Source organism: Balaenoptera physalus, assembly GCF_965194825.1.
Source record: "Balaenoptera physalus genome assembly, chromosome: 15".
Lineage (NCBI taxonomy): Eukaryota > Metazoa > Chordata > Mammalia > Artiodactyla > Balaenopteridae > Balaenoptera > Balaenoptera physalus.
In genome coordinates, this window is record NC_138894.1 from 74,860,144 (window position 1) to 74,887,542 (window position 27,399).

The window sequence follows — 27,399 nt, forward strand, 5'->3', positions numbered from 1 at the left end:
AATATTTTACAAGGAGAATGTTTCCTCTGCCTCTCTGTTCCCTTTGTTCTCTGTCATTCTTGGTGCAAACATGTGAGAATGTGTAAATCCCTACATGTACATGAGGTAAATTCAGCCAAAACCTCCTAGTGAGCCTCCCCAGTGGCCAGAGGAATCATTCACCCCCTCTTAATTGTCCTCTATTGAGTCAGAGAAATGGGGTATCATTATTCTTGCCTGTGCCTTTTTCATCTACAATGTACATTTTCTATTAGCTTGCTCTGCTGCAGTTTATGGCAGTTTTATTGCTTGGATTATTTCCCTGTAAACACCAGCTTGATCATGAAGAAGCAGGGAGAATTGAAGAGGTACTTCTAAAGGCATATTCTGTTACCAGTAGCAAGCCGCTGACTTACTTGCAGCTCCAAGCTGAAGCAGCCTGGAGAAGACAGATTGAGTTGTAGCATAATCTAGGCATTGACTCTGACCATCTTCCCAACTGATGCTAATTGATCCCATGTAGTTAGTCACAAAAGGATGCAGATTGTTGATTAGATCAATGCAATGTGGTGGAGGAGCCAGGACTTTAGGGTTTTGATCCCAATACAAATCCTAGTTTCATCTCTAGCTGAAGGGTGCATAGGCAAGTAACAGTCTTTTTTAGGTCAGTTTTAGTTTCTTTCCTCCCCCTCCTCCTACTCCTTCTCCTTCTCCTCCTCCTTTTAAAATTAAGTGAAATGACATGCGAAAGAATGTAGTTTCATGAATGCTGGGGCACATAGAGATAGTCTGTGATTGACTGCCAGATTTCTTTCCCTGGGCTAAGACAAAAAAACAAACAAAGAAACCTCTTCTGTTTCTCCTTCTCACACTAATGTGCCCTCCATTTCTCCTCCTAAAAATATAAGGAGTAGTCCTCACCCATGCCCATCTCCCCTGGCATTGTTGGTGACATACTTACAGGTAAGAACCCCTTAGACTAAACAGAGATTTGATGCAGAAAAAAAAGTACCAAATGCTGTTCTGATTGAGGTTTGGAGTTGTCATAGACCCAGGCACCACTTCTGAAGCAGTTCCTGAAAAAACTTTTAAGATGAAAGACTTCCAATATCTATAGAAAGAGTAAGACTTGGGATCCTTGAGGAACAATAACCCCAGGCCATGCTGAGTGCTTCCATCCTTTATATGGGGACTCTGAAGAAGAAACAGCAGCTGGCAGATGTCACTGGCATTTCTTATTTCCGTTTGATAAGCTTGGTGTAAAGGATATCCAACAAGTCTCAAAAAGAAAACAAACTAAATAAAGACTTCTTGAGGAACATGTTGCTTTCATCAAACATTTCCTCAGACAGTAAGTGTTAGGGCAGCTGGAAGAGGGAAAGGTGAGTGTAGCATTCGACTGGCACCTCGGGAAACACTCAGACCTACTAAGGCCGAGGTGCTGCTCTAGGCGGTAAGAAGCCTGGGACCGGAGAGGCCTCCCATAGGAGCAGGGATGAGGTTTTTCTGAGTGAGTAGATCCCACCAATGTGCGGCCTGCAGTCAGTCATTCCTAGGGCTGTCCCTGTGCAACGGGGGACCGTGTTTTCTATTAGTGAGAAAGTAACCCTCCTGGATCTCACCCGATTTTGCTGGGTACCTTTAGGTTCTTCTGAAAAGGACTGGACTATCATTAAAGTCAGCCTTTTACTTCTGTGATCCTGGCCTAGAGGGACTGAGCCACACCTGCCTTACCTCCAGGCTCTTAAGAGACCACCTGGTTTCAGTTTCAGACTCACATCCCTTGGCCTCTCCTCACAGACAAAGCCCAAGGAGCCTCAGTGTGGAATGAAGTTGTCCAGGAAAATTCCAGAATGGAGTTCCTCTAACCGCTGATCCTAATCATTCTTAGAAGTTAAGAAAAAAAGAACTTGACTATAAAATGAGTTGCTTTTCTAGGATTTCTAACAAACAAAGGCTCTTCTTCAAGACTTGACAGTGAGGTGTTCCATAGAGTTTACAATTTGCAGGATGGGGCTTTGCAGGGAAGTTCAAAGGTAAGGGTTCTTCTTTGCCCCCACTGTGACTGTGATCTGGGCAGAGGTGGCTCAAGATGCCTGACCAAAGCCTGGCACTTAGGGTTCTGCTGCCTGACTCAGATGCTCTGGCTTTCTGAGACATACCCAGCAGCCAGGCTGAGCGTGAAACAGTGAACTCGGAGTCAGGACCCACATCTTTAACCCATTGCTCATCCCTGCTGGGGTCAGAGAGCCCAGTCTCCCACTCACATACTGTTGGAGTAGGAAGAGGCCTTAGAAATAATGTCCAACACCTTTGCGTTTAAAGGAAACAGGCCCGGAGACATCAAATAGCCTTCCAAATGCCTCCTCTCCCAGAATGCCCCTCAAAAATCTCGCTTATCTTAATATTCTCAGCCGCTTGCAGACATATGACAGGTGCTCAACGAATGCTGAATGAATGAATGTACATTGTGGTGGTGACTCAGTGGCAGAGATGAAATTAGCACACAAAACTCTCTTTCCTACCCCATCACTCATTAAGTCAACACTTAGCACTATTTAATCAGCACGTTCAAGCACAGTCATTTGGAGCCAAAGGCAGACTCACAGAAGGTGGCCCCCTGCTTGCACTCAATCTGGACAGCTTTTCCTCTCATTGCTCAGTTGACTTCTGGATTGAGGGGCTGCAGCTTGCAGTACCAGCAGAGGATATTCATTGACTTAGGGAATGGATTGAAGCCAGTTTCCCCTTTGGATACCAGGCTGAATGGAACCAACAGCGCTGTTCCACCAGAGCCATCCTGGGCTGAACGTGGACAAACAGTGTAGAGACAAAAGGGGTCCTGAGCCATCAGCAGCCCCCTTGGCCATTGTTTTCCCTGACAAGTTCCGTGATGGAGGAGGGCATGCAGCCTCCGGATTGCTTCTGCTGCCGTTCTGGCCGTGTAGTTGCAAAGCAGAGGGGGCAAGTTTGTCGGTGTAAAAGTAAGTTCTCACCAGCATTCCACTTCCGCATACTTTTTTAATAACAGGCTGCAGGGCTAGCATTTCTCCCTTCTGTAGTTATTATCTGTTTCTTTTTGCAAAGCAAGACATTCCCGTGAAGGGCGCTGAGACCATAAGGCGGGTCATAAAGGGTGACAAAGCAGAAAGGGAGTCACCCGCAGTCTCCTCTGCTGGCGACTCACTCCGCCTGGTTATCCATCTGCACAGAGGAGTCGTGGACCTCACTCTTAAATGGCTTCATTCATGATGATTGACTTCAGAGATTTGCCTGTGCCTTTTGCAGAATGTTAAGCAGGAAAGGATTTTTCCCTCCTTTGAACCAGGTATGTTAGGAAGCTCTAGTTTCACAGGACTGGAGTGGGTGGCTGAAACGGAAAAAAGCAGTCCTTGTTCGGAATGTGTTCCTCAAATGAGAATAACCACGGAATGAATATGGTAATGAACCTGGGAGCAGCTCCATCAGGGGGAGATTGATGCCTCTGGGCACTCAAATATTTTTCTGATCAATCCTAAGCAGCATCTAAAACCTTTAAATACCAGTAAAAGTTTGTTTTATTAACATATCTTTATTTCTGTCTACTGACTACCTTTGGTCCCTATATTACAGAGGTTGGGGAAGAGCTGAACTTAAACATGGTTCTTTAGAAATGCAATGTCAGTTGTATTAGTATGATGGCTTGGAGACTTTTCCAGTGCAGCCCCATCTTTCTAGGCAAACTATCACCACCCTAGTTCAAGCCTTATCCCCCCAATGCTACCCTTGCATTAATTTCCCAACATGGATCTGTCTCCACTCTTCCCAGTCCCCTTATCCCTAAATATCTTCATTGTTGCTAATGCCAAGACATTTTTCCTATGGACCACTTTGTTTGATGATGCTAAACCTTCATAAGCTCCCCCACTGCCTCTCAGACAAAACCCAAACTCCTTTGTAGAGCAGGTAAAGCCTTTTGCTTTTTATCTTACTAATCCTCTACACTTTCCACTCTAGCCAAGCAAGTTCACTCCTCCTTTTTAACCAACCTTCACACCTTTTCACCCTGCAACCTTCACTTATGATTGTTCCTCCACCTAGAAGGCCCTCACCTCCCATCTCTGCCTATCAAATTCCAACTCATGCCCTAGTGACTCCTGTTACTGAGCTCTTTGTATTATAAACATATGAGTAAATATCTTGTCTTCCCCACTGGAATATAAGCTTATGGAGAGCAGGGGCCATGTATTTTTGTATTTCTACCCTGCCCCCTCACCTATGCTAGCCCACTGCTTTTCATGTTGCATACTGTTAATAAATAATTTTTAAAATGATGAATGAATATAAAATGAATGAGTGATCAACAAATTAGTTAATACTAGACAAACTTCCCCTTAACCTCTAATCTCTATTTTCCTATGCCACCCAACGCAAAGAAACTCACCTCTTAGTAATATGATTTGAAAAGCAAGGTAATAAAATATCTGTTACTAATTATGCTTTTTTTTTCTCTGAACTCCTTGGTTGAAAAAATACTGTAAGGGAGTAGAGTATAAAAGCTTGGAACTAAAGGCTGGGTTTTCTGGTCCCAGGAATCCCCAAGGAGCACTGAGGTGTAGAGGTTGGAAAACATCAGGAATTAGACCAACCAGATCACATAGAGGCTGACTGCTTTCTGGTCTAGGTGAATATTTTTTAATTGCAGAGTTGATTGAGGCCTCAAAGGTCATGAACTGGGAAATCTAGCTCTCTGTGGTTTTACTCAAATTAAGGACTAATCGAATCCAGCCAGTAAAAGCAAACCACTTCTTGTGGGTTGTGAGTATAGGGTAAGAGAAGAAAACCAGGAAGCAAGAACTTATTCTGTGCCCCAGGATTGTGAAGCTTAGAGGTCTCTTCTGTTGATTTTCACAAATAGAATTACAACTGAACTTGTGGCAAATAAATACATAAAATAAACATGTCCTGAAGCATACTAATTAAAAGCCCAGCCACTAGGGTAAGTGCACTCTCAATGTTAAGCATGGTATTCGGCTGAATTCCAGTACATGGGACCATGATACTTAGCAGCTGCAAGACTAGAACACAGCAGTTCCATTCCTTATGCATGTAAAGCATAAGGGATGGGACAGCACTGGGGAAGAGTCTCTTCCTGGTGTCATATCTGGGCTTTTTATTTGGGTTGGAAATTTTATAGTTGGTGATCACAGGATATAGGCTAGAGGCTGTTTAATCAGAAGAAAGAGCCTTGCCTTGGAATGAATATACTCTGTCACTAGCTATGTGGTCTTGGGCAAATCAGGTCCTTCCCCATAAGTCTCTTTATCTGGTGAACTAAGGGATTAGAACAGAGTGTCTCTCCTTTCAACCCTAGGGCTCTCTCTTGTGGATGAAATTCTATGAGTCTGTGAATATTTGTTCTTTGTAGCATCTATAGGACTATCACTTTGAAGTATAAGTTTGCCTCTTGAACAGATTCAGGAATTTTGAGGAAAGGAAGGAGAATGGGTTTCAGAAGTTGATTCACAAAGCAAAGGAAGGATGCTAACATTGATTGACCTGAGAGAATCTATAAAACAGGAGTAATTCTTGTCTTATGGACAAATATTTATTGACTGCATACTACAAGGCAGGTGTTGAGTCAGGTATTGGAGGTGCAACGTGGAGCTTATAGTCTAATGCCGTTTTACACGTGGAAAAGCTGACTTTTAGAGGGGTTAAGTAATTGGCACAAGGTCAGGTAGCTATTGGTGGGTGAAATCTGAATTTGAAGCCTCATCCCTCTGACTGCTATAGTATATCACATTGCATCCTGGGAATCGAGACAAAAGGACCAAAAGGAGCAGTGTCTGGAGCCTGAGGCTGGATCTGAAGTCTTGATATTCTTCCTCGTGGCTCCACTAAAGTGAGTTCTTCATGCTTCCTGACTCTATCCCCAAAGTCTGATAGCCTCTGAAAATCCCTTGTTTCCCGTAATAATTATTGTTGAACCATCTTCTGTTAACTCATGCTAATTCCTTGGAAAACTGCTTCTGGAAAACTCAAAACTAAACTTCTGAAGCCTGGCCCTTGGGTGCCATATTTGATATTTCTAGAAGCTAAAAGGGGACTTAGTCCTATTTCACATCACAAATCCGGTACTGGAAGAAACAGCTAAAAAGATGGCTCTCCTGCAAATTGGAGTTGCATTCCCTAATCCCATACCCCAAAGCCCCTGGCTTCTTGTTGGATTGGCATATAGGCATTCAGGCACCTGGCAGAGATTGTGAAGAGCGGGTTCTGTACCCATCCCACACTCCCACTTCTGACCTCCAGCCTTTGGGTCTCAAAACAGTGAACCTGATTGGGGAGCCTGCTTGCTACAAACCAATGGATTGAAGAAGTAATGCACCATCCTAAGGTCACTCCTTGCTCACAGTCTCTTGTAGAGATGCAGGGTAGAGATCTGAAGGATCTAAGGGATCAGGGTGGGGCTGGGGAAAGGGTAATGACCTGAGTTTAGACTCCGTCTTATGCTAAAAGGATAAAAAGGGTTTTTGAGGAAAGCATGCCAGGTTAGGTGACCAAATAGAGCTTTAGCAGAAGGAACTAGACTAGGGATAAAGGATGTGCTTTGGGGGGAGAGTGGAAAGATTATGGGTTTGAATGCCAGCTCAGCATACTAACCATGTGCTTTGGGTTACTAAGCATCAGTGTCTGTGCCAGTTGAATGGAGATAACACTTCCTGTGGAAGGTTGTGAAGATAGTTGCTAACAAAAGTCGAGTTTGCAATAAAAGTTTCCTGCTATTATTTTGCTGTATTTGTATTGTATTATCCTTCATGAATCAGGCAAGATTTCAGACCCAGCATGTCAGCACCATAGCATTCTGGATAGTCACTTGTTAGTGAGGGAAGGGGAAGCTTAACTGTGAACAGAAACGTGATTTTGTTGTACGAGTATGTATATGTGTGTGAGGTGCATATATGTGCACGTGTGAGTGTGCACATATCCTGTGCAGACATGCAGGTGTGTGCGTGTCCCTGGGCCTGGAGCCACACCTCCATGTGGCATTCTTTGAAGTGACTGGGGTTTTGATAACCTCCCTTTTCATGCAGCCTGCCTTGAATGTGGCAGTTTGAGAATCCCAATTATAGACTCTTGTCTCAAAACAGCCTAGAAAAAATAAAGACAAGCCTCACAAACATTGTCTCATTAGTTCAGTGAAACCTTACTAATTTACCCTCATTGTGGGGAAGGATTGTTTGCATGCGGGAAATGTCTGAAAAGGGCTTGCTTTAATAAATAGACAGGACTTATTTGTAATTAGTGGTGCCACTCACACGCAAACAATCAATGTGCTTAGTCCTTAAAAACGCTTTGTTCTCGTAAGTGGGTTGCACATTCCCACTGCCATCTTGAAGCTGCTAATGTAAGGGGTGACCTGGGGGCAAGGGTCTTTTATTTTCCTCCTTATTTCCAAGTAAACAACAACCTAACAGATGGCCAAGGGGATTGAACTAGAGCTACTTACAGGGAGAGAGGGAGACAACAACAGCAAAGCTGGAGAGTTTTGGCAAGAGTTAGGACTCAAAAGACCTAAATTCTAATCCCAGCTCAGTCCCCAAACGGTCAAGTTACTTTATTTCTCTGGGTCTCAGTTTCTCATCTCTCAAGTGAATGAGTTTACCGCAATGGTTCCTCAGTGCTGTTAAGTCATAGCATTTCAGGGCTGGAAGAGATCCTAGAGATCATCTGATTCAACCCCTTGATTTCCTTGTGAAGATAGTAAGGAGTTCTTCTCATACTATGATTTTCTGAAGGTTCCTGAGCTACAAATTATGAAGATTGAATATATGTTTAATGATACATGTGACTGAGATAAAGGCTCAGGCAAGAGGGTGGGACTGGAAGAACTTGACTTGAGCCAAGGTCCAAGCAGAGAACAGATGAGCAGCCAACAGGGCACATGCAGAACGGGCAGCCAGAGGAGCCAGAAAGGGGCAATGGGGTAGAGAAGTGGGCAGGAGAATCTAGGGTTCAACAAGCAAAATAGGTCACCAACCGAGCAGGCAGACAGGTGGGAAGCCCCTTAGGAATCAAGAACCCAGAGAAGAGTCTTAGCAATGAAAAGCAAAACTCAGCAACAATATTAGGCCACAGCCCCAAAGTACCAAAGAAGAGGATGAGGCCTGATGGAGAGCCACTGGCCCTGCCAGTCATGGTAATTACAAGGCTGGAGGTCCAAAGGTCTCTTCTCTGATTAAAGCAATTCAAGGAAGCCCTGGGCTTGTGAATTGTTTCCTACCCTCTGGAGACGTGTGGAATAATGGATGGGAGGACTGGCTGATTGAAGGGAGCACCATGTGGTGGGGCACAGCCGGGAGGAAATGGTTCAAAGCAGCAGGAAATGCAGTGCTGGTGGCCCAGGTGACCCATCGGATCAGAGCTGGAGCTGAAGATCTGAAAGTCACCCGCACAGAAAGCAGCACTGAACCTGTGAGAATGGGCAAGCTCTCTGCAGAGAGCAGAGAGAGAAAGAAAAAGGTCAAAGACGATCTTAGAGAACACTCTTATTCTGGCTGGATAAACAAATTGAAAGGTGACCCATCCTCTTACCTTACTTGAGGCTAATAGTGAAGTATGTATTGAGGACAAGTGGAGAAAAGACAAGTGACATTTTAGAGGACACAAGAATAAATATGGACTCTCTTCCTTGAGTTGCATATCAGGTCCACCTGTCTGTGCCTCTCCTCCACTTGCATTACTGTTCACCGATGAGATGGCATCTCCCTTGTCTCCAGAATGCAAACAACAACTAAATGAGTCCCTGGTTTTCTTTTCCTTTAGAGAATATGGGTTGAGATGTGGAAGACACAGAAATAAATCAGCCTCTCGATGTGGTTGTTTGTGTGTTTCCTTCTCCCTGTGCAATTCTATTCCAGAGAAAATATCAGCAAGTCCTGTATTTTTTTGATTCAGTTTTCTAACTGAGCATCTTCATGCTCAAAACTGGTGACCCTGAGGCAGTTGGCTGGGGCAGCAATCTCAGAAAGGTCTGCCTGCCTCCTAAATGCTTGTCTGCTCAGCCTGAAATTCCTAGAACTAAAAATTATCTCATCCACTCATCCTCCTATTTTTTTTTAACATGAAGGACCAGTCCAGGAGAGATGAAATGGCTCGCTCAAGGTCATTAGTACATATAGTGGTTAGATAATATTTCTCAAATCAGAGTATTGTATGAGCCCCTTTTAAAGTAAAAAAAGGATACTCTATGGGTCCCTGTAACACATGCTTATTCCTCCAGGGAACCCCATACTGCAGGTTAAGAGTGCAAAGATTAGTTCAAGGTGACTGGTGGTAGGGACTTGTCTCCCAAAGAGCCAGGCTAAGACATTTGTGTGCTCCTCTCTCACTGGCATCCTGAGCTCCAGTTGGCTCATTGCCCTGTATGGCTCACGCCCATCCGGAGCTCCTGGCACGTTCTATAAAGAAGGTCTTTGCCTGAATACTTTTGCCTCTAGGAATCTTCCCAGACCCCACCCTGGAGCCTGCTCACTCTTCCTCCTTTGACTGCAGTGATACATCTTTCTGTGCCTCCAGTCCTAAGGGTCTCTGTCACTGTTTGGTTTCCAAGGCACACCATGAGGTATTGGCCTTTATTTGGCTCACCTTCTCTCTAAAATCTATACTCATCCAAGGTGAGGCAGAGGAAGATGGAGGAGCTGCCAGGTGATGTGATGGCTGGGCCGCCATGACATGGCACATGGGGGAGAGAAAAGTCAGCGGCCCCATAGCAAGAGGGCACAAGCCCAGGAAGCTCTGAATGGAATGTGGGTAGAAAAGGCTGCTGGTCAAAGAGGGTGTTGTGAGGACTTGATCTATAGCATGTGGGAACTGGAGGTCCCTCGGGAAGGCCTAGACCTACGCCCCTATTTTGCAAATAAAGAAGAAACCAAGTCCCAGAGACCCAAAGGAGCTTGCCTGGTCCCACATGGACCAGGAGGCAGTCCAGGTAATGGTTAAGAGCAGTAGTTTTGAAGTTGGGCAGACCTGAGTCCTCGGTTCACACTCTACATCTGTTACTAGCTGGATGACCTTGAGCAAATCACCTAACTTTCTTCAATTTCTGTTTCCTCATCATGATAGAGCTACCTCATATGGTGAAGGTTGAATGAAAAAAATGGATAGAAGTGCTTAACACAACGTCCAGCACCTAATTAGAACTAAGTAAATGTTGACTATGAACAGCAACAAAGGTGGAATTAGAAGCCAGGTTTCCTGAAGCCCTTATCTGGGATGTTGCACATCTCACCCATAAGGGATAAATTCATAGGTTTACTTATGGTTGAGCCTGGATGGAAAATATGGTCTGCTAAGAAGATAAAGAACTGCCTCAGATCAGAAAGTTATGAATTCTAGGCAGCTGGAAGTGCTGGCTAGAGAGCTGAGGGACAGTTCTGCCTGCCCAGGATTGAGCAAGGAGCACAGGTGATGCATGTGGACTCCATGCACAGAATCAGATGTGCTGCTAATGGGGACGGCTGACACACGGACAAGATCAGAGTCTGCCACGGATGGGGGAGCAGGAAGTTCTGCCTCCCCATCAATGTTCAGGCCTGTTCTTTCCTGAAAATTCTGTTTTAATTTCATAATACAGAAGGTCCATGAATTGGGCAGCCATCTCAGCTCCATGCAGACTCTGCAGATGAGTAGAGAAACCATCAGAGATGGTTGGACCTGACTTCAGAAGTGTTACTCATCTGTCAGACTGAGGCCCCTGAGCCTAAGGGGGACCTCATATTTACTGAAGGCAATCTTGAGAATGGGCTGGGAACAGTTCAGCTCATAGCCTCATAGATTTTCATTCCACCTCAAATCCTAAGGAGTCTCAGTGCAAAGGGGTTCTGGGCAGAAGGAATGGAGAGTGAAGAGGTGTGGAAGAGGGGCTTCAGGAGGTCAGAGTCCCAGAGAAGCCTAGGGAAGACACAGGCGTATTTGGTGGAATGATGTGTTCGTTCCTGTGACCTTTTCTATAGAAGGTGCCATGGCCTTCCCTGAATTGCATCCCCAGGGAACAGTAGGGGGTGACTTGTCCCAAGGTCATGCTCATCAGTGATAGGGATGGAGAAATGTCACTCTGGGCCTTGCTGGCTCTGCAATGAGTCAAATGCTTTGCTTATAATACAATCACAGCTCTCAGCTCTGATTATTGGCATCATCAACATCGTCTATTAATGGATTTTGAGCTCCTCTGGGTACAGGGCATTGTACAAGATGCTAAACAGTGCCAAATTCAGAAAATGAAAGACAGAAAAGAGCAGAAAGTGGACCAAATCAGGCATCATTCTGCGTAGCAAGATTTAAATCAGCCTGAATCCATTCGCGTGTGCTAATCTTAAAGGGCCAGGGCCTTGTAAATTTCAGAAAGGCATTAATTATTCCAGAGTCTTCTGTATCATTCCTCTCTCCATTATTTTCAACTGCTTACTTTTAACTAGAAGTATTTAAACTTCTATTAGTTTTCTTTTATCCCTTTTGTTAAATAAACTTTCCTTTATCACCTCTCAGTCTCTCCTGGTGAGGCTGTCTGCAGGAGGAGAACTAAGCGGAAATCCAAAAGTTAGAACAATATAAATAGATAGAGGAGGACTTGCTTCCAAATGAGCCAGAGCTTGCTGTGTTTGCACAGTGGCGCCTTGCTACCTTGATGGTACCTTAGGAACGTAGCACAGAGTGAGGAGACACGCTTTGCTGAAAATGCCCATCACCCCGGCATGAAATGTGCGCAACCCACTGCAGAGCTCCAAACATCTGTTCTGCCTCCTTCCATGCATGTGCTTTTAAGCTAATGGTGGGAGACAACCTGGCAGAAATGTCTGAGTTTCCACCAAAGACCTATTGTAGGTTAGAAGGCAGATGGCATTGTTGTACTGAAAACCTGTTCATCAGAATTTCCAAAAGGAACAGATATGAAAGGTTCAAATGAACCCTTCAGGGTTTCTCCATCTAACCAGGCCTGAAGCTCTGCCCCTCATTAATCTTTAATGAACAACAAAGAAAATGTGTCGCTGGCTAATCATTGTGTAGGGTGGCAGATGCTGAGAGAGGAAAAGTCCCCAGAGTCACATCATTTAAAAGGACACTGTCAAAAAGAAAGTCTTATTTTGAAACGGATTCCCTGACCTGTAACATTATCTATTTCTTGTCAAACTTGAATTGCGCTTCTCTCTCGACATTTTTTACCATTGTCTCCGTTTTGGGGATTTGAACTTTAAAACTCTGGAACAATCAGGTGATGGAAACTGAAGGACTAATGTACTTTTCCTTGTGTCATGATGCCTCCTTGGACTGTCTTTTCCCTGCCTCTATTTCCTTCAAATTTCCTCCTAATTAATCTTATCCCATGCTGAGCTAGGCTCTCCCTGACTTTGAATTTTCTTAAGCAGTCTCAACATGTGAATATAAGTCCCTTTAGGGCAGGAACTATGTCTCATCTATATCCAGGACCTACCGCGTGCCTGGTACACAATATGCTCAGTAAGTGTTTATTGAATTCAGTGAAATTGCTTGTATGCACCTTGGGCTTATCTATTTCTTATTCCATGCTACCTCTTTAGCCTTCACAACTAAAACATTCCTTGAGGGTAGGATTCCTGTGTTATTCTCCCTTTGCCCTACCACTAAAACACTTGTTACAGATTTATGTAACAGGACCTCCACATGTTGGGTGGCCACATTCATTGTTCAAAGCCAGATTTTTATACCAACCCGGCATAAACTATAAAGTGTCCTGTTGGAGTGCATAGTTATAGGCTCTGTATATAAGATGAAACTAGGCTAATCTGACTAGATTTCCTTTTATAGACAATTTTATTTTTAGGTTTAAATGCAAGGATCTCAATGCTATATTTTTAGGGTTCTATTTACATCAGGCGTCAGTCAGAAAATTTTTTGAATTTAAAAATATTAACCCCGGTTAAATTCTAAACAAGTTGCTGAAGAAGTAGTTTTGGAACTTTCAGAAAAGAATGCAGTGGTTCCAAGAGTCAACACAGGCTTACCTAAAGCCAGTCCTGGAAAACACTTTCTTCAGAAGGGGTGTGAGATTAGGAGGATAAGGGAAAGTGACAGACAGAGCATCTTGATTTAAGCACCCATTTGACAGTGTTTCCCTTAATATTCTGGTAGATGAGTCTGCAGCAAACTGAACACTTGTATCCAAAAGAGGCATAGTGAGTGAGCTCTGTCCATCTGAAAGGTGTCTCTAAGAGAAATGAGAAAGGGCTCTGCCTTGACCTTTGACGACTCTTCCATGTTTTTGATGCATGACCGAAATGGTGGCAGACAGGGAATCAGCATGTTTTCAGACCTATGACATTCTAGAAGCTACATGTTCATTATCTCATTTCATAGCGGGGCTGATCTACTGATGACACCAAGCTTGGTAGGAAGGCTAATACTACAGATTCTAAATTCTGGAAACCAAACCAGTTAAAATTTGCTGCAGGAAATGTGATGGTCCTGCACTCGGGTTCAAAACAATCTGCTGCTTTGAGCCACAACCTATAAGATCTGGAAAATCTGGCTTGGAAACAGTTTGTGGGAAGAGGATTAGAGAGGGGTGGGAAGGGGGAGAGATTCCGATTGATTACAAGTTAACATAAAGCCCTGGTGTCCTGCAGCTGCTTGAGAAGACAACGCCCTAAGGGGCTGCAGGTGCAGAACCAAATCCTAGGGAGGGTTGACCAGCATTCCCTGCATCAGCCAATCCAGTGCAGGGCACTGCCATCGTCCTAGTATCCAGGAGCTGAAAGCAGCTTCAGGAGTCATCTAGCTGTATTTTTGTCGACGAATTGTAAAGGAACAAACTTAAAAGACGTCCAGAGGAGAACGACCACATTGAGGCGAGTACCAGATATCAAAACAATAGAAATCTATTATAACATATATTTTCAAAGCACTCTCCTATTCATTCTACCATGTAGTCCTTCCAACAGTCCTGTGAGGAAGTCAGTGAAATAGAGGAACCGTGAGCAGAGAGGTGAGGTGACTTGGCCAACCCTCCAGCCAGTGAAAAAGCCGGATCTCAAGCCAGGATCTCTGGACTGTCAGCCCAGCGCTCTTCCTAGGAGCCCTGCTGCCTGTCCAAGTCAGCTCCTGGGCCAGCCCTCACCCAGCAGCTGCTCCCTGCAGGGCCTGGCGCAGAGCAGCTGCGCAACAGACAACAGCCAACTGCACCCGTGGCTTTCAGCAGAGCTGGAGCTGGAGTGCACTGGGGAATGGCTCTGCCAGGTTTTCACTCAACACCCTTCTGCCAAGCCCGCCCTCCCTGCCTGCACTGCTCTTTTGTGAAGTGAGGGATGTAAAACACAACCAAATGCAAACCTGTGGTTCCCTGCCAGCCTGGCCCTCAGGGCTGCCCCTACTCCTAGAAACAACACCCTGATTATCATTCATTATTTCTACTTCTTAGTATTAAAGCTCTTTTAATATGGCATTGGAGACCACTGGGGAGTTTTAAATTTCATGTCAAAGCAGGATTTATGGGCCAGTTCTGAAATGTTACCTCTGGGCTCAATAATTGCAATTCCCTTTTAATCGCTCTCTTAGACACCTCTGTTAAAAGACTTCAATTATTTCCACACAGTGGCCCCCGGGATTGGGCCAATCTGAATACTCAATACTCAATACTCAAGGTGTCACCCCCTTTTGGAATCTTGCATATGAGGCTTTAGCCATGGGCCCGGTTTGAAGATACCAGGTCTAACAAGCAGTCCCACCAAGGAACCCGGGAGGGTTCTTAGGAGTCTCCCCTCACAGGGAATTGGAAGTTCAGGGATTGTACCTCCATCTACCCCTCCCCCTCCACTCCCCAATAGGAAGCACGAAATTCATGCGTTAGGATGTGCATGTCCCACCATGCTTGTTGTGAAAGCTGTACAGTTCTGGAAACATGCAAATGGTATTGGGAATTTTTCCATGGGAAATAGCTTAAAGGAATATGATTGGAGGGTTCAGGTGGGAGGGTCAGGGAGGGGAGAGATCCTTTAACTGAGCCCTAGGGAGCCCTGTGGTGTTTGGGGGAAAGTAAAAGCAGGTGTTATCTGAGGGGCTGTACAGTATTGGAAAGGGACCCCATCACCAAGGAGAGAAAGAGGATACAGGAGCAGCAACAGCCTGTGAAGGGCAGCCATGTCACAGAGAAGAGAGAAGAGCTGGAGTGACAGCAAGCTCTTACCCTCTTCCCAAACATCCAGCTGGGCCAGGGTGTAGTGAAGGGGCTAAGACAGAATGCTGGGGGCAGGAGTAGCTAAAGGAACCACCTCTGAGGTGTCACTAGTGCTTTACATCTGGTGACAGCAATTTGTATGGGAGAAGTGCACCGCTCTGTACCCAGAGTCACCAGTTGCTGAAAGAAGGTTTAATTGTGGGGCCAAAAACGTTTGCTTCTGTTTGACAGTGGGCTGGGTGGGGGACAGAGCTCAGACTGGGAAAAGGGGAATTCACCAAAGAAGCTTGGGAGGAAAAGAGAAAACCCAGGACTCAGGGCTTCATACACTGATGCTCCAAGTCCTGACCTTGAGTGAAGGCAGCCAAGAGGGAATGAGATTCCCCGACCTTGACGAGGAGGTACCCCAGGCCCTCTGTCAGCAGCCCTTTACAGGCTACAGAGGGATTTTCTGTACTGGCTGGCACAACCTGTGAGAAGACAATTAGTGGACTGGACCAAAGCACGAAGAGCCTTCATCACTCAAGAGTATTGATCTAACAAGGCAATGGACTAAGGGGCATCTCCAAACAGAGTGTAGTCACCCCATGGGCAAAATGATTCATTGGGGGTACTATTAACATAGCAACTTATATGTATTACTCATCTAAAAATAAGATATTAAATTCTACTAATATTTGATATCAGATCGACAGGAGTATGTGTGTATGCTCTAAAGACTTTTATAATAAAGGAAAATAAGTAATAAGATCTTTTAAATTAGATGATGTACTTGATACTAAAGGATACAGTGACATATAATTTAATTCAATATGGGACTTTAGCCCCTGGTCCACCCAAGGCACCTGCCCACAAACCACAAACAGAGCCAAGTCATAGGTGAGGACTAAAGGGCCCCAGTTACCTTTACTCAGTTCAGTAAGAGGCAATGAGGATTAGGTGTCAGATACTGGCCCTAAGTTTCTAACGTCTGTGATCTTTTTCTATTTAAAAAACTGGGTTCCATTTCCTTCTGCTTTTCATGCCTCAATTTTCTCATCTGTAAAATGGGAAGAGTTGTATATTATCCCTGTCCTATAAGAACTGATATTTATTTTCATCCATTTAAAAATGCCAGGGAAAGAGGAGGCTCCCAACTCAGATTTTTCCCAGGCCCCTCCCTACACACATGCTTTTCATGCCCCCACCAAGGGATGGCTCTAGAAACAGAACATCATTAGCGAGGCTCCACACGTACCAATGTCAGGCAGACATCATGGCAGCCAATCCCCACACGCTGAGGCCCTTCCTGTTTCTGGAGTCTTCAGGGGATGGAGAAGAGAGCACCAGCCTGGGAATCATGAGACCAAGCTCTGGCACTTCCTATCTAGTCCTCTGAGCAAGCCCTGTAACCCTTTATTCCACTCTGCCTGGCTGTGGGACAGAGGATAAGAGCACCTGTGTTCTTGTCCCCCAGGGGGGCTGTAAGAATCAGGTGAGAGGGTGTGTGTGGCAACATGGAGCCACTCAGATGGGAGCCAGTATGCTGAGGCAGTGGTCCCACGGCTGTCCCAAGAAGCACTCACCCTGTGAACCTGAGGATTCTGGACTGGGGATCCATCTTCACCCTGAGTCCATCTCTGGTCTAGATCTCCTGATACATGCAGTAAGTTCTGTGCTCTGCACGCAGTGGGCCCTCAAGAAACTATCTCAGCCATCTCTGGGATACCTCTCAGCTCTGAAGATGTGGGATCTCTGAGTGTCTGAGGCCAGCCTCCCCATCTCCTACAGCAGCCCAGGCTACATCCTGTTTCTGTGGGAAGCCAAGGCATAGAGAGACATCCACGGACTTCAAGTTTGACAGGCCAGAGTTTGAATCTCAGCTTATGAAATGTTGCTTACTAAATCGAGAGCAAGATAATTCGCCTGCTGGAATCTCAGTTTCCTCATCTGTACAATGGGGCACCAACTCCTACCTCTCACAGCCCCTAAGAGTATTAAATGAGATGGCTGTGTAGAGTTCCTTTTTGTCCAAGAGTGGTCAGCATTATAACAGTTATAATAATCTAATAACAATATAGCAAGTATTACCATCATTGTTGGATGACACCACTGGCGGGTTTCCAAAGGCAGAGATGCTAGCAGAACACAGATCCCTTCCACATCCTTCAGGGCCCACCGACAGTAGCGCCTGCTACCCAGCCCCTGCTCTGTGAGTGTGAAGAGCCGGAGATGAGTGTCTGCCACCTGCTCAGTGCAGAGGCAACCAGCCCCTTGAATCAAAGGCTCAGGGCTGTTTTGAATGATGTCTCTGAACCTGCTGCAAGCTGTCAGCAGAGCTTTGGAACCACCCACAGTGCTCACACTAGCCAGGAGCTCCTGTGCTGGACTTTGCCCAGCCTTTGTCACCGTCTGCTCTTGCAGTCCTCTGTCCTTTGAGGATGCCTTAGACTGGGGAGGGGAAGAGGACTCTGCTTGCCCTCTGGGCTCCACGAGAAACATGCCAAACCATTGGATAGGCTCCACCTTCCATGATCTATCAGAACAAGGCCTGAGCAGAAAGGCGGGTCTTACAACCTCATCCCCAGGAGTCAGTTGTTTTGACTCTTTGGAGGTCTCTGCTCGCCTTGGTTTTGACAAAACTGCATTTCAGCCTTACCGGTGGCTATGGTGACCTTTGTAATACAGTAGACGCCCAGGCAGCCCTTTCTAAGGCACTCTGAGAGGCGTACATCCCTTGGGAGGCAGGTAAAGGAAGGTGGGCTATTCCTGTCTTACAGGTGAGTGTTCCCCAAGCCCTTGTTGATTAAATAGACCACTGAAGGGGGAACAGGGAGCCTGCCCTTTCCAGAAAATTGCAGCTTCCAGTATATAGGGCCAGGGCCAATGTCAAAAGATTCTGAGTGTTCAAGGCTTTCTTATTATAAATATTCACAGTCCAAGATGAATTGAGAGGGGGGAGGAAAGCTTGGCCCACGCCTAGGGATTCCTGCCCACCCCTAACCCCAGCCCACATCTTTCTGGCTCTGCTTCGCAAGTGCTCTGCTTCTAGCGCATCCTTGCAAAGTTCCAGGTCACTCTTTTGAGCTGACCCTTTCCTGTCGTGTGAGAACTGGTGGTGGAAATTTCAGCCCAGAAATTGGCTCCCAGCTAAACACACCATGGGCACAATCTCAGGGCCTCTCAAGTGGTTCCGTCTGCTACGTTCTAGAGAGCTCCCACACAGCTGACACAGTAGAATCCTGAAGTTCAAATTCCATTAGTTTCTTCAAGCATGGCTTAGAGGTATGAGCATTACCCAGGCGAATCTAATGGGCCCGTGGCTCCTGGGTGATTAGCCAGCACTTTGTAGTGTCATTCTAAAGTGGGGCCTCCCCGAGGTGAAGGTGATATTGTTCCTCTGGGAGCCTGAGGTAAATGTGTAGGAAAGTGCCCAGCGCTCTTTCTGGCCCCAAGGAAAATGGGGCTCCTGTGCGAGGAATGAACTCTTTTCCCAGTAAACTGTGGGCTGCGTGTCCATGGCGGGGGCCGTCACGGAGCGGGACGTGCCACTCGTCACCCACCGTCGGTGAAAATACTGTGAAGTTTGTTTCTCCACTTGGGGGGGGATTTGTTTTTCTCTTCCGTGTGGTTTATCATAGGATATTGAATATAGTTCCCTGTGCTGTACTGTAAGACCTTGTTGTTTATCCATTCCATGTGTAATAGCTTACATCTGCTCACCCCCACCTCCCACTCCATCCCTCCCTAACCCCCGCCCCCTTGGCAACCACAAGTCTGTTCTCTATGTCTGTGAGTCTGTTTCTGCTTCGTAGAGAGGTTCATTTGTGTCATATTCTAGATTCCACATATAAGTGATATCATATGGTATTTGTCTTTCTCTTTCTGACTTACTTCACTTAGTAGGATAATCTCTAGGTCCATCTGTATTGCTGCAAATGGCATTATTTCTTTTTTTTATGGCTGAGTAGTATTCCATTGTATATATGTACCACATCTTCTTTATCCATTCATCTGTCAGTGGACATTTAAGTTGCTTCCATGTCTTGACTATTGTCAGTAGTGCTGCTATGAACACAGGGGTGCGTATATCATTTTGGATTAGAGTTTCGTCTGGATATATGCCCAGGAGTGGGATTGCTGGATCATATGGTAATTCTATTCTTAGTTTTTTGAGGAACCTCCATACTGTTTTCCATAGTGGCTGTACCAACTTACATTCTGGTGGGGATGATTGTGAACTATCCACCTATATTGGTTTGCTAGGGCTACCATAAGAAAGAACAAACTATAACAAACTGGGTGGCTTAAACAACAAACCTTAACTGTCTCACAGTTCTGGAAGTCCAAGCTCAGGGTGGCACCAGGGTTGGTTCCTTCTGAGGGCTGTGAAGGAGAATCTGCTCCACGCCTCTCTCCGAGTTTCTGGTGGTTTGTTGGCAATCTTTGGAATTCCTTGACTTGTAGATGCATCGCCCCAAACCTCTGCCTTCATCTTCATGTGGCATTCTCCCTGTGTGTGTGTCTGTCTCTGTGTCCAAATTTCCCCTTATTATAATCCCCTTATTATAAGAACATGGTCATATTGGATTAGGGCCCACCCTGATGACCTCATTTGCAATTGATTACCTTTCTGAAGACTATTTCCAAATAAGGTCACATTCTGAGGCACTGGGGGTTAGGACTTCAACATAGCTTTTTGGAGCGACACAATTCAACACAAAACACCACCATTTCTAAACATCCCTTCTAGGACCAGAGTAGACCAGCCAAAAATAACAAATGTCACTTCCTTCAAGAAGCTTTTCTAAAAACACCCCAGGGAGAGTCAGGCACGTCTTGCCCTTGCTCCCCTGTACCAGTCATTCGGTCCAGCCTGGAAGATGGATTCCTTAATCAATGAAGAACAGCCCAGTAGAGAAAACATAGAAAAGGGATTCTGGGTACAGGGACCCCCCTGAGCACATGCACAGGGGCAGGAAAGAGCCCTGCCATATACGGGGAACCAGAGACGGGTCTTGAGGGCAATGGAGAGCATGATCATGCTTGAGTTTTAAAGACATTATTCCAGACACAATGTATAGAATAGAACCCTCCTGTGTCTACAGAGTAGAGGAGAATAGTTCAGGCCTCAGTCCTTCTCTGCCACGTGACAGGATTCAATATGGTGATTTCCAAGGTTTCCAAGATTCATGCCAGATTTACATCTTTCAACCCCACAATAACGTCAGCTACTATACATGCCACAGTACAGTTTAAGCTCTAGCAGGGCCACTGAGCCTCTCTGTGCCAGGGGGCTCGGGATATGGTCCATCCATGCCTCTGGCAATTGCCTCCACGCCCCTGGATGGCCACCCAGCAAAGGGGCAATACAGGAGCAGAGTGTGAAATGGGGGATCATCTTCAGTGAGGACAAACTGTGGGCTGTCCTAACCCCAGCTGGCCAGGGCCCTCCATCCTTTTCCAGCTGACCACTATCCCAGCCCCAGAATTTGCTTACAGGGCCGCAGTTTATGGCCAGGTCTACCCTACCGTATACGGTTTCAGCACAGTGGCCTGACTTGGCCAGAGATTTATGACTGAAATGGAGCCTCCTCTGGGCTTGGGCATCAGCATTTTGCTTGGCACAGAGGCTTGAGTTCACACTGAATGAATCAATACTTTAACGCATTAAATGGCATTTAGGCTGGTTCTCTAGGGAGCGAGATGGGAGACTGGCTCTCATTTGAGCACAGGCAAGGAGGACAGCTTGCCTGGGCTCAATTCCTGGGCCTTGAGGCGGGGACACAGGTTTAAAGCTCCAACCCCTGCCCCACTCAGGACTCAGGGCTCAAGCTGGAGGCAGACTGGGACAAAGGAGGGATCCTCCAGAAAATGGCCACATTTCAGGTTTCAATGTTTTCTTTATCTTCTTTATCTGGCTCTGGGGAGGATGTATTTTTAAAAAACAGAAACAAAAGAACTAACTGCATTGAGTTGGCTTGAAAGAAATGATTGTATTTGAAAAGAACAGATGGTGCTAAGATTTTATTGGAAGGAAGAGAAAGTTAGAAAAACAGATTCCAGACTCCCACTGGCTGCTGGTGGGTGATGTGCCCAAACCTCCATACAGAAAAAGTTCCATGGGCGAAATGACCACCTGAGCCTCTACTCAGAGAAAATCCACCACCCACCCTGCCAGAGAGACTGTCTGATAAATCTGTGGAATGGGGAACCCCGCTGGGATCCCCTCCTGTGCTCTCTTCTGTAATTTTAAATGATTCCTGGGATGCTGGTACCAACCAAACTCTCTCCCTTCTCACTTCCCCGGCCCGGAATCCAGCTGGTCCCTCCACACAGCCCCCGATGGGAGAGGCTCATGGGATGCTGGAGGAGATAGTGACTGGCATGGGACCTAATCCAAAATTCAGAGAAATGGAAGGGGGCCTCAGGACTCTCAGGCTCACTACTTCTGACTTGAAGAAGTTTTCTCTCGCTTGATTTTTTGCCTAAGTAATCAGTGTTCCCTCCTTTAAAAAAAAGAAAACCACTAGTGAATCCTCTATGTTTTTTTTTTTTAATTTTTTATTTATTTTGGCTGCATTGGGTCTTTGTTGCTGCACGTGGGCTCTCTCTAGTTGCAGCGAGCGGGGGCTACTCCTCGTTGCAGTGTGCGGGCTTCTCACTGTGGTGGCTTCTCTTGTTGCAGTGCACAGGCTCTAGGCTTGCAGGCTTCAGTAGTTGTGGCACTCGGTCTCAGTAGTTGTGGCTCGCAGGCTCTAGAGCACAGGCTCAGTAGTTGTGGCGCGTGGGCTTAGTTGCTCTGCGGCATGTGGGATCTTTCCAGACCAGGGCTCGAACCCGTGTCCCCTGCATTGGCAGGCAGATTCTTAACCACTGAGCCGCCAGGGAAGCCCTCTAGGTATTTTAAAATACAAACTAGAGCAAAGAAATGTTCTTGGACAATAAGCTTAAAACCAACAGTTGCTTGAGAATCAACTTACACCCTCAAACATTTTATTTTAATTTGCAATTTCTAAGCATGTGCTAATTCACCAGTCTCTTGCTGTAGGGCCAAGGCCTTTGCTTCCAGTGTGGCCCTGTTGATTGGGAGTTTTGCACTGTCTTTCCGTATAAGTCACATTCATGACACCATGACACCACAGCCATGATTTTCAGTTTCAATTTCTCTAAGATGGAAATAATTTTAGAATACTCGTGAACCAATCTGAAGGTTTTGGGATTTTTAAGGGTTTTTTCCCTTGATCTTTTCTGTTGCCCCATTCACATCTAGTTAAACAGCAATTATTTTTAGTGACTTACCTCTACTAGTCTTCACAAAGTAATTCCAATTTTTCTTGCTTATGTTGTATCAACTTAATGAGTACAATTGGCATAAACAGAATTGGGAATAGCTAAAGTAGCTCAAGTGATAGGGGTGGAAAGTATAGGAGTACTAGAGAGTAACCTTGAACATTCAGTAACCTTAAACATTCAGAGCAAGGGTATTCCACTGAAAATAGAATGTAGAGATTATGCTAATCCAGCAAGCAAATTGGTCACCAGGAGGTCATTTAAGAACATTTCTTCTACTAACATTTTTTCTTACAACTGTGGCTATAATCAGTCTACTCCCCTCCACCCCACCCCCAGTGATTTAGGGGCAAGGTCTGCAGAGGTTGACTCTCAGTCTCCTCTTCGTGGCCTGGTATATAGAATGTAGGAAAAAACTCTCAGCCAGGGACCAGGGTGGATATCTGCCTGCCTCCCACAAACCCATCTATTCCAACCTGGTTATGACGATGTGGAACTAGAGGAGAGAAGGAATTAGACAGCCTGGGGCAGCACTGGGAGAAGCCAAAATACTTCTTGGATACGGCCTTTTCTGAGCACTGCTATTCTTCAAATACTAGCCACCCCCAACCCACTAAAAAGCTCTTCTATAAAACTAGCTATTTACATTTAACATAAATTCACACCCATGTGCAATATAGTAGAAAGTGCAACAGTTTTGAAGATAAATTGTCTCCGGTTCATATCGCCTCTTACCATTTACTACATGGGCAAGTTTATAAATTCTCTGAGCCTCAATTTTCTCTCTTATAAAATAGGGATGACAATATCTGTTTCATGCATTTATTGTGAAAATTAAATGAGATAAAGTAAAATAGCTGCCTTAAATCCTTTCTGGAATGAAGCAGAATGTAAATAAACACACACACACACAAATAAATGAAATGTATATCGAGTGCCTGGCACAATGTTCCCTGGGGTATCTGCATTTGCGCATTTGTCTCTTCAGCTCCACATGGGAGACTGGAAGGAATCCCAAAAGTTTTGGTGTTCTGGGGTGGGAGGCTCTCCCCAAATCCCTGAAATCCCGTCACACATGGTCACTCTCCTGTTTCACCTTCTTGTAAAGTCATTCCTTGTAAGGTCATCCGCCATAGTGGGTGTAGGAGAGAAAAGAATCACTAACATAATAATAACAGTATTAGCTAATGCTTACTGAATGTCAGCTAAGTACAGTACATGTCTTAACCCACATGGTCTTCACCACACCCCTATAAGGCTCTATTATTATCCCCACTTCCTAATGATGGAACTGGGCACAGAGAGGTTAGGTAGGTAGCTGGCCAGAGGTCACAGCCAGTAAGAGGCAGAATTGAGCTTATAAAACTGGAAGTCTGCCTCCAAGTTTCCACTCTTAATTAATATATTTCTCCTGAAGGAAGGACAGAAAAAGGGAAGGGAGGGAGTGAAGGAGGAAGGAAGGAAGGAAGGAGAGAAGGAAAGGAAGGAAGGAAGGAAAGAAGGAGGGAAGGAAGGAAAGAAGGAGGGAAGGAAGGAAGGAGTGAAGGAAAGAAGGAGGGAAGGAAAGAAAGAGGGAAAGAAGGAAGGGAGGAAGGAGGGAAGGAGGGAAGGGAGGAAGAGAGGGAAGGAGGGAAGGAGGGAGGGAGGGAGGGAGGGAGGAGGTAAAATTAGAAGAAGCTAAAGAGAGGCCAGGCAAAAGAGCCCAAAACCATTCAATTTTTTTCTTTGCTCAAAAGGATGACAGAAGAATTAGGGGAAACACAGTTCGGGAACATTTTCTTAGCTCCCACCTCAGGAAAGCTGGGCCACCTTCTGGATGCCTGTCACCCATACAGTATCTCTGATGTAAATCAAAACTGCTTTCCAGCTGCCAGTGCTAAGGTCGCAGTAGAGTCCACTGTGGCCCCAGGGAGCCCAACCCTGTCTCAGCACCCCTCTGCTCCCACAGCTCCCCTCCAGCAGAGCCAGAGGCCACCCTCAGCCTCAGGGCAACTCTTTTCCACCACAGGCTCGTGGGAACCACATCCTGAATCAACCTGAAACCTAGTTTCCATCCAGATCCGATCCTCTCCAGGGCACATGCATCTAACTTCTGGGGAATTTTGAAGGACAAGGAATAACAAAGCCAGGGCTACTTGGGTAAAAGACCCCACACCACATGCCAAGTGTTATTATTATTACAGAAAATTAACTAGCAACAAAGGACTCTACAGTAAAATTTACATTGATCTGGCATTTTTTACTCCTGCTCTCTCCCATAAAAATGCTTTAAAAGCAGGCTGATTTAATGGAAACAATAAAAAGTAGTGCTGAATGGTTTATATTTGCTGCAGAATTACTACAAGGTCTATTTTTAAAAAACCTTGAAAGTTATGTGTGTTTTTTCCTTTAGGATAAGACTGGGGAGAGAAGTGCAATTGATTTTTTTTTTTTTTTTTTATTGATCTAGACAAGCTCCCACAGGCTCAGTTCCTTATTTCTAACGACTCTTCACACCCACGTCCGGACACTTGTCAAGAGAGAGTCTTAGCAAAGGAACATGAGGAGTAATGTCAGCTGTGAGGCCTGAGCCTTGACAGTGTTATGCTTGGTAATAATAATAATCATACGACTGAGCTCCGTGTGAAAAGGACGTTGCTGGCTGTCTAATTTGTGTGGTTTCCATCACCCTCAACTTAACCCATGAGCTTGGCTATCCCAGCAAGGGGTTAGTCGCCACCTGAATGACTTGGCCCTTGTAGCCACTACAGAACGTGAGGGTGACCACATCTTTTAGCTTCAGATCCCCAACCGTGTTCACCAGGGCCAGAAGTCGAAACAAAGGCTCAGGAAGACATGGTTTCTAACCTCAAGAAGCTTAAAAGAGACAGTTTAAGGGGGTGTTCATAGGGACTATGGAGTCACTTGAAGCTGGGTTTAAAATTCAACAAGAAGAGCAGAGCATACAGTAGGCCTTCAATAAATGTTAACTGTTGCTGTTGATCACATTATTAGTGCTGTTATTATTATCACTGGAATTGTCGTGCTTGTTAATATTCATATTGCTAAAGATGGCGGTGTGGGAAGATGTGGAGTTAGCGTCTCCCCACAACTAGGGCGCCTGCGGCCGCTGGTCAGGAACCCTAACACCCAAGGAGATGGGAGGAACCCCAGAGTGAACTGGTAGGATGTAGGGGGACTGAGGGGGGAGGAGAAGTGGAAGCCAGACAGGATCTGCGCCCCTGAGGCTGGGGAGATCAGGAGAGGCAGGCGGGAGGGACTCTCCAGGAAGAGCGGGAGACAAGTGGAGGGCGATCGCCTGGCCCACTGAGGCCCTGGGAACCTGCTGAGCTCCCAGGCCAGTACCCTGTCCTACAAACCCCCCTCCAGGCCACGTGGGTCTTTGTGGGCATAGGTAGGAGGCCGAGGGGAGAACAGGAGAGGCAGGCAGGAGGGGCCCTCCCAGACCCCAGACCTGAGGAGCAGGAGAGAAGAGGAGGGCATTTGTCTGGGCCACTCAAGCCCAGGAAGTCTGCTGGGATCCCAGGTGAGGTCCCCTGCCCTCTGAGACAAGGGGTGGGGGACAGCCTGGGCCCCTTCTGTTCCTTGAGCCTAAGCCCCACCCCCCCCACCCCCCACAGCTCCCAGGGCCTTTTCCAGCCCTGTGAGTCTAGAGCATTGGCCCCGCCCACCACCCAAACCTCGCCCTTGCTTAGGCCCCACCCTCCACAGCCAAGGCATTCCCCCCCACTTTTTTTTGTTTTCCCTCCTCCTCTTTTTTACTATTGTGGTATTAATGTACCTTCTGGTTGTTGATTCATCTATATTTTTATTGTTACATTCTTTCTAATATATCTGTTAGTTTCCTAGTCTAATTTTATTTTTTACTTTGTTATTGTTCTTTTTTTTTTTTTTTTTTTGCTACCCCACGTGGCTTGCGGGATCTTGGTTTGCAAGCCCAGGGTCAGGCAGAAGCTCCTGTGGTGGAAGCTCCGAGTCCAAACCACTGGACTGACAGAGAAACTCAGACCCCAGGGAATATTCATCAGAGTGAGGTCTCACAGAGGTCCTCATCTCAGCACCAAGACCCAGCTCTCTCTACCCAATAGCCTACAAACTCCAGTGTTGGAAGCCTCAGGCCAAACAACCAGTAAAACAGGAACACAATCCCACTCATTTAAAAAAAAAAAAAAAGGCTTCCCTGGTGGCACAGTGGTTGAGAGTCTGCCTGCCAATGCAGGGGACACGGGTTCGAGCCCTGGTCTGGGAAGATCCCACATGCTGCAGAGCAGCTGGGCCCGTGAGCCACAATTACTGAGCCTGCGTGTCTGGAGCCTGTGCTCCACAACAAGAGAGGCCGTGATAGTGAGACGCCAGCGCACCGCGATGAGGAGTGGCCCCCCACTTGCCGCAACTGGAGAAAGCTCTTGCACAGAAACGAAGACCCAACATAGCCAAAATAAATAAATTAATAAAAAAAAAATGAATTGGCAAGAAGATATGTCACAGATGAAGGAGCAAAGTAAAAACCTACAAGACCAAATAAATGAAGAGGAAATAGGCAATCTACCTGAAAAAGAATTCAGAGTAATGATAGTAAAGATGATCCACAATCTCAGAAATAGAATGGAAGCACAGATTGAGAAAATACAAGAAATGTTTAACAAAGATCTAGAGGAACTAAAGAACAAACAAACAGAGATGAACAACACAATAACTGAAATGAAAAATACACTAGAAGGAATCAATAGCAGAATAACTGAGGCAGAAGAACGAATAAGTGAGCTGGAAGACAAAATGGTGGAAATAACTGCCAAGGAGCAGAATAAAAAAAAAAAATGAAAAGAATCGAAGACAATCTCGGAGATCTCTGGGATGACACTAAACTTAAGACAATCTCAGAGACCTCTGGGACAACACTAAATGCACCAACATTCAAATTATAAGGATCCCAGAAGAAGAAGAGAAAAATAAAGGGT

At 45.7% G+C, this 27,399-nt stretch overlaps 1 protein-coding gene across 4 annotated transcripts in view; it reads left to right on the forward strand.

Moving 5' to 3' along the window:
- The window catches only part of LOC309643433 (homeobox protein Mohawk-like), a 192,285-nt gene that overhangs the window by 82,631 nt on the left and 82,255 nt on the right, over positions 1 to 27,399 (forward strand). The window contains exon 2 of one of the 4 annotated variants that reach the window (XM_082426169.1): positions 24,891 to 25,720. The exons of the other annotated variants lie outside the window; for them this stretch is intronic. Coding sequence (XP_082282295.1) covers positions 24,891 to 24,991 — 101 coding nt within the window. The 3' untranslated portion in view covers positions 24,992 to 25,720. Of the gene's footprint in view, positions 1 to 24,890; positions 25,721 to 27,399 lie in introns of those variants that run through there. 4 annotated transcript variants of the gene reach the window in all.